The 10,486-nt window shown below is 51.8% G+C and overlaps 5 protein-coding genes across 5 annotated transcripts; 1 reads left to right on the forward strand and 4 right to left on the reverse strand.

Moving 5' to 3' along the window:
* Positions 1 to 157: 157 nt before the first annotated feature.
* On the forward strand, positions 158 to 2,350 carry HMPREF1120_00343 (transcriptional regulatory protein AMDR; the record flags this gene model as incomplete). The annotated part of the gene is made up of 1 exon (XM_009154339.1): positions 158 to 2,350. One exon carries the CDS (start codon positions 158 to 160, stop codon positions 2,348 to 2,350), a length of 2,193 nt encoding a protein of 730 aa, XP_009152587.1.
* HMPREF1120_00344 (glutaryl-CoA dehydrogenase) lies at positions 2,037 to 4,173 on the reverse strand. Its single transcript, XM_009154340.1, has one exon. It carries the CDS (start codon positions 3,781 to 3,783, stop codon positions 2,464 to 2,466), a length of 1,320 nt encoding a protein of 439 aa, XP_009152588.1. The 5' UTR covers positions 3,784 to 4,173; the 3' UTR covers positions 2,037 to 2,463.
* Positions 4,174 to 4,852: 679 nt separating this feature from the next.
* On the reverse strand, positions 4,853 to 6,152 carry HMPREF1120_00345 (uncharacterized protein; the record flags this gene model as incomplete). Its single annotated transcript, XM_009154341.1, has 2 exons — positions 4,853 to 5,534; positions 5,722 to 6,152. The coding sequence occupies 2 exons, from the start codon at positions 6,150 to 6,152 to the stop codon at positions 4,853 to 4,855; spliced, it is 1,113 nt and encodes a 370-aa protein (XP_009152589.1).
* A 593-nt stretch (positions 6,153 to 6,745) lies between these two features.
* On the reverse strand, positions 6,746 to 8,179 carry HMPREF1120_00346 (mevalonate kinase; the record flags this gene model as incomplete). The annotated part of the gene is made up of 1 exon (XM_009154342.1): positions 6,746 to 8,179. The coding sequence occupies one exon, from the start codon at positions 8,177 to 8,179 to the stop codon at positions 6,746 to 6,748; it is 1,434 nt and encodes a 477-aa protein (XP_009152590.1).
* Positions 8,180 to 8,800: 621 nt separating this feature from the next.
* Positions 8,801 to 10,171, reverse strand: HMPREF1120_00347 (uncharacterized protein; the record flags this gene model as incomplete). Its single annotated transcript, XM_009154343.1, has 1 exon — positions 8,801 to 10,171. The coding sequence occupies one exon, from the start codon at positions 10,169 to 10,171 to the stop codon at positions 8,801 to 8,803; it is 1,371 nt and encodes a 456-aa protein (XP_009152591.1).
* Between the last annotated feature and the right edge of the window lie 315 nt (positions 10,172 to 10,486).

The following is a 10,486-nucleotide window of genomic DNA, read 5'->3' on the forward strand; positions in this document are numbered from 1 at the left end:
TGACATCGAGTACGCGCACGTGATCCTTCGGCTACTTATCGTCCGGGCTTATATAAGCGATAATCCCCGCGCTCTCGGCAGCATCGGTAATGTGCATTTTCGGCTGCGAGCGACTCATTCCACATTGAACTCTCTTTGGACGCCGCCTTCATGAATCATGCCAGATCATGTCGGCGAAAAGCTGGCTGCTCGGAAAAGAGCGGTCAAGGCATGTCAACGATGCAACGCCAGGAAGGTGAAGTGTGATGCGGCCAGGGTAGGATTGCCTTGCACCAGATGCAGGGTCGACGGCATTGAAGGATGTGCTTTTATCACCTCTCGTCGAGGGACATATGCTCGTGACCGATCGAAATTAAACACTTGTACACCATCCGAGGCTCCAGCACACGACCAAACAAGTGCGCCGCTTTCACGCGAGTCTTCTATTGCAGGGGATGCCACAAACAATTCCAACCCGCCCGAGCCAAATGTCGCTCCTGCAAGTTCGATCGTTCCAATACCAACTCAAGCCCCAGGCAATCTTCCGTCCGATAGTACTGGGGATGGCGAAGGCACAAGGAGTAACTCCTTAGTTGTGATGTTCGAGAACTTTCTCAAGCAGCAAGGTCGAGAAGCAGAAGGCCTCGTGGGGAAACATGGGTTTGTCCTCCTAGGAGATTCCTCTCCCCTGACGTTCGCTCTCAAAGAATTCCTGCCCGAGAAACGAGACGGGCTGAGGCCACAACGGCGTGCGTTGAACGATGGGGAAGCAACAACGTCCCGGCAGGAATCGGCTCATCCGTCACACCTACACGCAGCGGACGTTGCTTATCTTCAAGCCAAGGGAGCCTTCAATGCCCCTAATGCTGAATGCCTGCGCGCCTTGATTGACGCATTCATCGGCAGTTTTTACCCTTTGTATTCGATTGTCAACAAGGCAGAGTTCCTGGAACAGTATCAAGCTGGCACCATCCCGTGGATCTTATTGCATGCTGCCTGTCTGATTGGCGCCGCTTACTGCGACCTAAGTGTTCTCAAGAGTGCCGGATTCAAAACTCGCCAGAGCGCGCGGCGTTTCTTCTACGACAAGGCTAAGATTCTTTATGATGTCGGATATGAGACCAATAGCGTCGTGCTGTTACAAGCCATCATTATTTTGACATTCTGGGGCCCCGACATGAAGAGCTATTGGAATCCATGCTCGTGGGTAGGCGTTGCTGTAACAATTGCAGAGTCTCTCGGCATTCATCGCTCGATGATTTCATCATCATCTCTTCGAGACAAGGGCTTGTTGAGGAGGATGTGGTGGGCCATCGCTGTTCGTGACGCCTATTGTGGTACTCTCTTGGGTCGGCCGTTCAGAGTCAACATGGGACATTGTGACACCCCAATGTTGACCATAGAAGACTTCAGTTCTGAACAAGGTCAGGATGATGTTGCTGATGAAACTCGTCTTTCCATCCTCTACCAAATCCAACTTGCGAAACTGTCACTGATCCTCCGTCACATCATCAACGCGCAGTTCAACCAAGGGTTTTCGTCCACTCGCCAGAGTCTACACGAAATGCTTGATCAATGGCGAAGCGAGCTGCCTCCTGCAATCAACTGGTCTGACACTGGCCCTTCGACGTCAATGTTTGCCGAAAGCCTCAAAATCCTGTTTCACCACCACATGATCTACATTTACCTCGCCCGTCAAGATGCCTCCACAGACGATAGTACACCACGTTTGGATTCAGGCTCTACAACATGCGAGATCGCAGAGTCAGCAGCTCAGACGATCTCATCCACAGCACTGACGTTAATGACAAAGTCAATGGCCCATTCGATGCCGCAGGAAGTGTTTCCCGCTTTCTTTGTGGCCGGGGTCGTTTTCTTCAGGCTAATTCGCAGATCTTCGCCTCTCATCGCTCAACTAGGGCAAGCAGCACTTGACAACTGCCAGATAGTTCTAAATGAAGTCCGGGATTGTTGGGATCCTGCTTTTTGGGGCCTTCGTATCTTTGAATTTCTCCAAGCAGGAATCAGGAGGACGGGTGCAGTGGATAAGAATGCCTCCGGGACGGTTGAGTCAACAAGCCAGTTGTCGGCGGAAGGCATGATGGATACGAATGCAGGACTTGAAAACATCATTTCGACTCCAGAATACTATGCCCTGCAAAACACATTTGAAATGGGTCCGGCCATCCACAATTTCCAGACTGCCGCCCAACAAAGACAGCTTGACATGAGTTTACAGACCCAACTATATGATCGCTTTTTAGATCCGGACAATTACTTCATGATGCCAACGTCTCTTGAACCATCGGATTATCAATTCGACATGTCTCAATGGCGACAACCACCCATACCTGCAGACCTGCCCTCATAAATAATGACAAGAGGTCAGAATGATCCTGAACACCAGCACAAATTGACACCAAACGCTCAAACTGCGGGCAGTGATGCAAGCCCTATGCAGAAACGGAAGCACCGATGTCCTCCTCAAACAAAGGCTTGCACGCCAGTGATTGCCCTTCCAAGAATAAGAGCATGGATATCACTCTGACCTTCATAGGTCTGAGTGACGAAGAGGTTGGCGACATGGCGGCCGATGTGGTATTCGTCACTGACGGCATTTCCACCAAAGATCTCCTGCAAAGTCCTTGCGTGGACCAGAGCACGATCACAGTTCTGTCTCTTGATCAAAGAGATCATTTCAGGAGTCGCCTGGTGCGCAGCATCGGCCTCGGCATCCTTCAAGCGACCCACCTGATGGGCGGCAAGGATACCGTAAGCGACATCCGTCGTAGCATCAGCCAACTTCTTCTGGATGAGCTGGAACCTCGCAAGGGGCTGTTTGAATTGGTTGCGCTCGAGCGAGTAGGTCCTGGCACGATCGATACAATCTTCCAAGGCGCCCATGACACCCCAAGCAATACCATATCTGGCGGAGTTCAAACAACTAAACGGGCCCTTGAGGCCTGAGACGCTTTCCAACATATTTTCCTTCGGAACAGGACAGTTGTCAAGCTGGATCATGCCGGTGATAGAGGCACGCAGACCAGTCTTGTTCTTGAGTGCGGGCGTTTCAAGCGTACCAGGCGGGCAGGCGTCGCGCTCAATCACAAACCCCTTAATGACACCATCCAGTTTGGCCCAGACCAGCAACAAGTCCGCAATCGGCGAGTTGGTGATCCACGTCTTTGCCCCCGAGAGCACATAGTATCCTTCCTTAGTCGGGTGCTGTTTGGCAGTGGTTTCCATCGACCCCGGATCCGAGCCGTGGTTGGGCTCAGTCAAGCCGAAACATCCGACCAGTTTCCCCTGGCCCAGCTTCTCCAGCCATCGATCCTTCTGCTCCGCATTGCCGAATTGCTCGATTGGGCCCATCACTAGCGAACTTTGGACCGACATGCCGGACCTGTATCCGGAATCCACACGCTCGACTTCACGCGTAATCAGGCCAGACGCAACACTGCTGACTCCCGCGCATCCGTATCCCTTGATGGTTGCGCCGAGGAGGCCTAGCTCGCCCATCTCCCGCAGAATCTCGCGGTCGTAGTCTTCAATTCGATACGCGTCCAGTACTCGCGGCAGCAGTTTGTCCTGGCAGTAGGAGCGGGCCGTGTCTTGGATCCCGATTTCTTCTTCGGTCAGCAGACTCTGTGCGGCAAGCGGGTCTTCCCAGTTGAATGTCGGTCGTGTCGATGCGAACCGCCGCTGGATGTGAATGTTGTTGTGGATGCCAGTGTTGCTCCATTGGCGCGTGGCCGTCACCAGCCGTTTCGTCATTTTGATTCCTGTTGATGAAGAGCCGGCCATTTTTGGGTTTGTTTTATGTTCGGCACAGGACCACAGGGGCTTGGGATACTATTTGGCTCTCTGGATGGCGTGACTGGACCACAGGGGGCTAGACTACTAGTAAGAGTAGGTAAAAGGAATGTGTAGAGTGAGAACTTAAATGGAGAGGAAAGGCTTTAGGATTTCCAACAGGAGCACAGGGTATATAACGTAAAGGAGGCTACTCCCTGAAGTAGCCGTGTGTACTGTACCCCACAGCCGAGATCCATTTGTACTGACTTGTTGCGATCTATCTGCTACTAATTACTGTACAACCTGTTGGTGTGTTTGGCAGGTAACCCCCGAACTCATCCAATACTCTGCGGCCTGAGGGCGGACTACGGCGAGGCTCCGAAAGCATATAACCGACCAAACATACCACATATCTGTGCCATATCATCTGGAGATGTTGTTCGGTGTCGACCTTCCTCTTTTCACAGTACACTAATCTTGCCGGAGACAAAGTGGAGATGTGACCATTTGGATTCGGCTGACATCCATATAGCCGTAGCCGTAGCCGTAGCTAGAACTTCGGGCGAGCGCCAACCAACCACGATATCTCTGCTAATGGGCATATTGCCGATGGCTTTTTGCCGAACCTAACACGTCGCTGAACACCGGACTTGACTTTACCACATTGAAGGCTGGGTCGATTTTCCAGACTTGACTTCTCAACACCCTACAAGGGAGTGCGACCTGCACCCATATCCCAGACGATCGGCAGGAAGTACTCAGCGCATCTAGTCATAGCCATCGTTCGCTTTCAGCGCCTCAGGGAGGTCTGCTTGTTCGTACCTACAGGAGAATTGACCGACCGCCCGCCGCTCTCTCACAGAGCTTGGATCCTCCTCTGACTGCAAACACCCATGCTTCAGTCTATTGATGATGAGCATTTCAAGTTTGACCCTGGTCCTGACCATGCCTGCCTGACTCAAGGAGTGAGATACTCCGAGCCTGTCGAGCCCTTGATCCCTGCTCTGACTCCAAACACTCATACTTCAGTTTTTGGAGCACTTCAAGTTTGACCCTGACCATGACCTTGGTCTTCATCTTATTCCTCATCGCGATCCAACTGCTTCGCCCTGTACTCCCAATACTTCCTCCTAACAGGATCCCACTTTTCCCCCAAAGCCCTTAAACACTCCTTACTACGCTCAACATTCCCATCCAAACGGTAAATCTCAGCCAACCAGTCAATAGCATGACTACTCCTGACCGTTCCATTCTCAGCCATGAGATCTGCATTCCTACCACCAACAAACCTCTCACAAAACACCTGCATGTCCAGCATCGAAATGCCCGCTCTCTTTAGGACACCCTTCAGATAATTCCAGGGACTAGGGTTCTGCGGCGCCCAGGCAATATGGTCTTTGGCATAATTGATTTCGCGCTCGACGACGTCTTCGTCCACCACTAGACTCCCTCCACGACCCAGGATCTCCTTCCGGTTGCCGCCTTGGGACTCAATGGCGCGCAGTTCGTCGGCGCCAAAACATACGAAATATCGATGATTCCAGGCCGAATTGTTCCGAACGTCTTGCTGGATCAGTGCGTCGACGGCTTGTAGTTCTATGTCGGTCGTGAGTAGTGGGTCTGGAAACCGTCGGCATAGCCATTGGCGGTACGTCCAGACGTGGTAGTTTTTCGAGTCGAATGATAGGATGTGTGTGAGGAATGAGGTCTCGGTGGGTGGAAGATGCGGCAGGAGGGAGACGAGGAGTTGGCGGTGGTGCCTGTGGAAATCGAGTCGGAGCTTCAGTAAAACATCAGAAGACCAAACGGAGCATACTAGAGAGGTATCCCGCCAGCCAGCCAAGGACTGCGAATACAATGAACACCTAGGAAGTAGACGACACCGTTTGACAGATAGAATGGTCCCCCGATTCGATAGCATAAGATGGGTTAAGATGGCTCACTCACCATATCTGATAATTCTTCAAATTCCGCTCACTAATCCCCTCCAACCACTCCAATTCCGTCATCACGCCGTCCTCGGTCTTGATACCTTCGCTTTGCCAAAGAGCCTGTAAAATCTCCGCCCGGTACAACCATACCGTGTAATGGGCCGGGTTCATGGAGATAATGTCTTCAGTCAGATCGAGAGTGCGGCGACTGAATTCGTTCACTGCCATTACTGCTCTCAGATAAGACATGGCTTCGCTGTATCGTGGTGAATAGGCGATAGTGGCAAGTGCTGGCCCTGCGTCCTTCTGGCCTGGCGGTCCATCCACTAATGGAATCGGCGTGACGTCCTTCCATTGTGGTGAGACGGCGTAGATTGGGTCTCTTCGTTTGGTTGATTTCGTCTTTGGTCGGCCCGGGGCCGCTGCCTTGGGTTGGGTGTCCACCATGATGACTTTTTTGCGGCTGGACCAACAATAGATAAACCAGTCTTTCTATTCCTCGCCGTAGCAAGTTGCACACCCCCTCGTCCTTCAGGTCACAGACTTGTCATTCTTCGAGTATGCTCACAATACCTTAACCATGAGCTCACGGGCTTGTCAATGGCCGTATAAAGTACAAGCAAAAGTCACGTCAGGCCGGCATCATCTGTCCATCCCTCTGAAGCCGCCAAAGTCAAGGACAAGAAGGTCAAAGCGGAATGAGCGCAGAAACTCGCTGGGAAATCAGTCGAGTTGGACTGGAATGAGAGAACAATAGGAAGAGGCCCTAATGGGGGACGTTAAAGTTGATTACAGTTGATTACCTAAACACGTCTGGTCGGAAGGCCCCTTGCACGTGAGACTCTATGATTAGTCATGCCGCAGCCTTCTCTTACAGCCTCGAGCCTCGCGTGGCAAGTTGTCTGTCGTGATCCTTGATAAGGTTATTACACTCCTAACCATTTTCCGTGTCCAATACAGCCCCATCATGTGATGATATTGCCATGCGCCACGCTCGTAATACATAAATAATCAGCCAAAAAGTCCCAAATACCCAGTCTTCACTGCCAAAATTTCCATTCCGGCCTTCTTTCAAGAAGACCGACCCCAACCAAGGCTTCGATGTCTTCTGGGCCTTTAGCATTGAGGAACTTTTGTTGATCAATCTCCTCGCCTCCTTCTTCATCAGTCCCGTTGTGCAACACTGCAGGATATAAAATCCCCACTCCACTGCCTCCAAGCGTGGTCTTGTGCTCTTCAAACCCAGCAGCTTCAAACTTTTGTTGCAATTCACGGAGGACTTTTTCATCCACATCCCGTTTGAGCAGCGTAATGGCGCATCCGCCACCTCCAGCACCTGTTAGCTTTGTCCAGCCAATGCCGGCATAGTCCACCATTTCCCGGATATGCTCGAGCCGGGGGTGGGAGACCCCAAGAGACACTAGAAGACCATGATTTATGCGAAACAAATCTCCGAGATGCTCCAGATTTTCTTCTGAAGACGGATCGAAGTTCTCTGAGGTGATCAATGAATGCGCCGCCATGGTGACCTCGTCAATGCCGTCCAATGTGGCCTCGGTGACAGCAGGATACTTTTTCTTCAGGGCTGCAACCTTTGCCACTTCTGCAGCCGTGGAGCGAGGTTGTTTTGTATTTATCAACAATAAAGGCAACTCAGGAAACTCCTTCAGTGGCCGGGAATCCGGCGGCTTCGTATAATCCTCTCTTTTGAAAAGCACGGCCCTGCCACGAGTAGAAACAGTGTTGTCAACTCCGCTGGGATTGCCGTGTATACATAGTTCACCAACAAACGCCCACCTGTTTATCCTTTCGAGTTGCAGTTCCACTTCTTCCTCCGGTTGGTCCTGGTGAGGTCCTGAGAGAACGTGAATCTGTTTGAGTAGGGCGGCACTTATGCAAACGCAGATGCTGGCGCTGGATCCAAGTCCGGCGCCAATAGGAAGTGTCGAGCGAAGGGTGTAGATACAGGCCGGAGCAGTGGGAGAACTTAAACTGAGGAACAGGTACAGGAAAGACGACGCCGCGTGTTGATGTATCTTTCTCTTCTCGCCGGTCAGGTGGGTCGACACTGTGTCGATGTGAGGTTGCATGGCCTGGACAAGTTCGGGATCCAGCGACGTGACCATATCATAGTATCGAGGCTTCGACGCCAGCTTGCTGGTGAAGACGTGCCAAGGGAGGTCGTCAATGTTCCATGTATGATCCAGCCCAACATCGGGAAATACGAGCGTGATCGTTCGGTGAGATTTGGAGAGAGTCGTAACGAGGAGGTAAGATCGCAGTGAAATCGACGCAGCCATGGCTGCTTTGCCATGCACCACAGCATGTTCGCCAAACACAATCACCTTGCCAGGCGCAGAAACCATGAATGCCGGCGCCATTGGTGAGGACGACTTGCGCGCCACTTTTGGTGGGCGTGAGCTGCCGTCGGTGGAGTGGCCATTGATGCCATTGACTTGACTGATCCCGTTCATGATCGCACTGTAATGTAAGGATGGGGCGTGATGCGGTATTAGGAGGTGAGAGAGCCCGTGGCGCGTTGCGCCTTTCAACGCGCTTCACGAGGTAAAGGGAGAATATTAAGGTATGGACAGACGAGGTTGGATTCAATGGACGCAGCCTCGAAAATTCGCAGATCTGGTGATGGGCAACTGGCAACCTGGAAGTGGAGCGGGCGCGCAGTCGAGTTGAAGGAGCAGTCTGGGCCACTGCAACTTTCTAGGGGCTTGTTAAGCTTTGGACCCCGAAAATGGCACTCCGGGGGACTGATGCAGGAACCAGCAGCACAGCGTGGCACGCCTGTGCGACATTCTTAGGGGCTGCTTGTCACCTATCAGCTGGGCTGTTTTTAGCCGGAGCGGACAAATCCCCGCCAAAGAGGACAACCCGTTAATCTTGCGCTTCCGGGTGGCACCATCACTTGAACCCCAGCCAGGTGCCAGCCAACCGCGGTCGGCCTGATTACGAACGAACATTGGAGGGCGCTGTCACATATCTTTTCTTGGCCAACAAAACAATCGTATTATCGCTACCAAGGTATATCAACAGGAGAGAATGGTGCAGACATGGCTATGGAAGGACATGGAGCAGATGACTCAATCACTTGCATCCGTGTCTGAGTCACTCAGCTCTTCAATGCGACCCGCCTCCATCGCCTGTTGCACAGGATTCTTGACGTCCACAACCCCTGTCGTCTTCAGCCGTTCGAAGAGCACAAACAGGCGTTCCGCCTCTCGCTCCTTTTCTTCTCGTGTCATCTTCGGCAATTCGATCTCCGGCTCCATATCTATCCGCTGGCCGGTGATAGGGTTGATGGGGACGCTGCCTGAGGATTCGCCTGATTGCTGAGTCTTCTTTGCACTTTCTGGGACTGGGATATCGTGGGTCATAAGATACCCTGCAGCGTATCCGTAACCGACATTCTTGACATATTCGTTGGCATCTTTGTCGGACAATTCGAACATTAGTCCAGATATTGCTTCGGTCAGCTTGAGCAGACCGGAAGATGTTGTCAGTTGAAGTAATTTTGATGGCAAAGAGCCTGACTTTCCCAGAGGTTGATCCCTCTCCTTATCGTCTGGAAGAAGGCGTGCCTTCAATGTCTTTCGCAGTTCGGGGCTGCCTTTCTCGTTGATCTTCCTCAAGACTGTCAGCAACGGAACACCAACTATATCCAATTCAGCAGTAGGGTGTTTCGCAATGGCCTGTTCAAGTATAGTGATCAGTTTCTCTACCCCCGACTCAATGCCCGGTGTGCGTGCCATTGCATCCTCATCAAACTCCATGTTTGCCAATGCGTTCACAAGAAGATTGATGGGCGGCTGTAGAGGTGGTGACGGGATAGGCATATCGTTGAGTAATCGCAACACTTCAACAACAGCTGGATTAAACTCCGATAGCTGATCCGTTTGCGCACTGGTGGCGCTGAACAGCAGCTTGAGGGTTTCCTGGAGTGCCAATGCAGCTGGCTGATTGATCTGGCCTTTTGCCTTTTCGACTTCTTCAGCATGGCGTGTCAGGTGCTTGACGATGCTCTTCGCCAGGTCATGCTCGGAGATTAACGTCTTTAGGTCAATTTTGGGATCCAATGTTAGCAGGAACAGGATGCGGGATAGGAGAAACTCTTCATCCACGTCCGCTGTTCGCAAAGCATCAGTTGCTTGCCGGTCGAGGTGGGCTTGGAGCGCAAAGCTGCGTGTCTGGGGGAGCAAGAGGAGAGCATTCGCAATGCATCTCATTGCCTCTTGATGAACACTAGGAGGATGGTCTCCAAAGGCATAGCTTCCCAAAACTTTCACGCCATCCTCATCATAGATGTCAGAGACATTGCTCGCATCTCGCCCCAAAATCTTGAGCTTGGTGAGGGACGCCTCCAGCTGCGCTTGATCAAGCTTCTGCGCTTCTAAATCATCTTTAAGCGTACTGAGCAATGTTCCGGCCTCGTTCCGTTGGGCTTGGTCTGGCATGGGAGAAGCTGTACTTGTCTCGCAAAGTGACGGATAGCGACTGAACAAGCAAAACGCAAAATAGACTCAACGACAGTTATATCCTGAGAAGGATTCACAAAGTCCTTGATCTAAAGCCTTGAAGTTGTTCGATCCTGAGAATCAGGGCCAGGAACTTCAAGTATGCGGTAATGCACAGAAAGTGGCAGAAAGCAGTGGTGTCTGACTCGAGATTTTGGGTCCTAGCGTGGGCTTTCAATGCCAGATGAAACATAAATCCAGCAGTCAGTCAACCGCTTTTCCACACCTGTCAGATGCGGGCGGCAAGTGGGACGA

Source organism: Exophiala dermatitidis (assembly GCF_000230625.1).
Source record: "Exophiala dermatitidis NIH/UT8656 unplaced genomic scaffold supercont1.1, whole genome shotgun sequence".
Classification (NCBI taxonomy): domain Eukaryota; kingdom Fungi; phylum Ascomycota; class Eurotiomycetes; order Chaetothyriales; family Herpotrichiellaceae; genus Exophiala; species Exophiala dermatitidis.

What these genes read in the sequence shown, in the direction of transcription:
- HMPREF1120_00344 (XM_009154340.1), bottom strand. Translation starts at nt 3,783, where the DNA reads ATGGCCGGCTCTTCATCAACAGGAATCAAAATGACGAAACGGCTGGTG.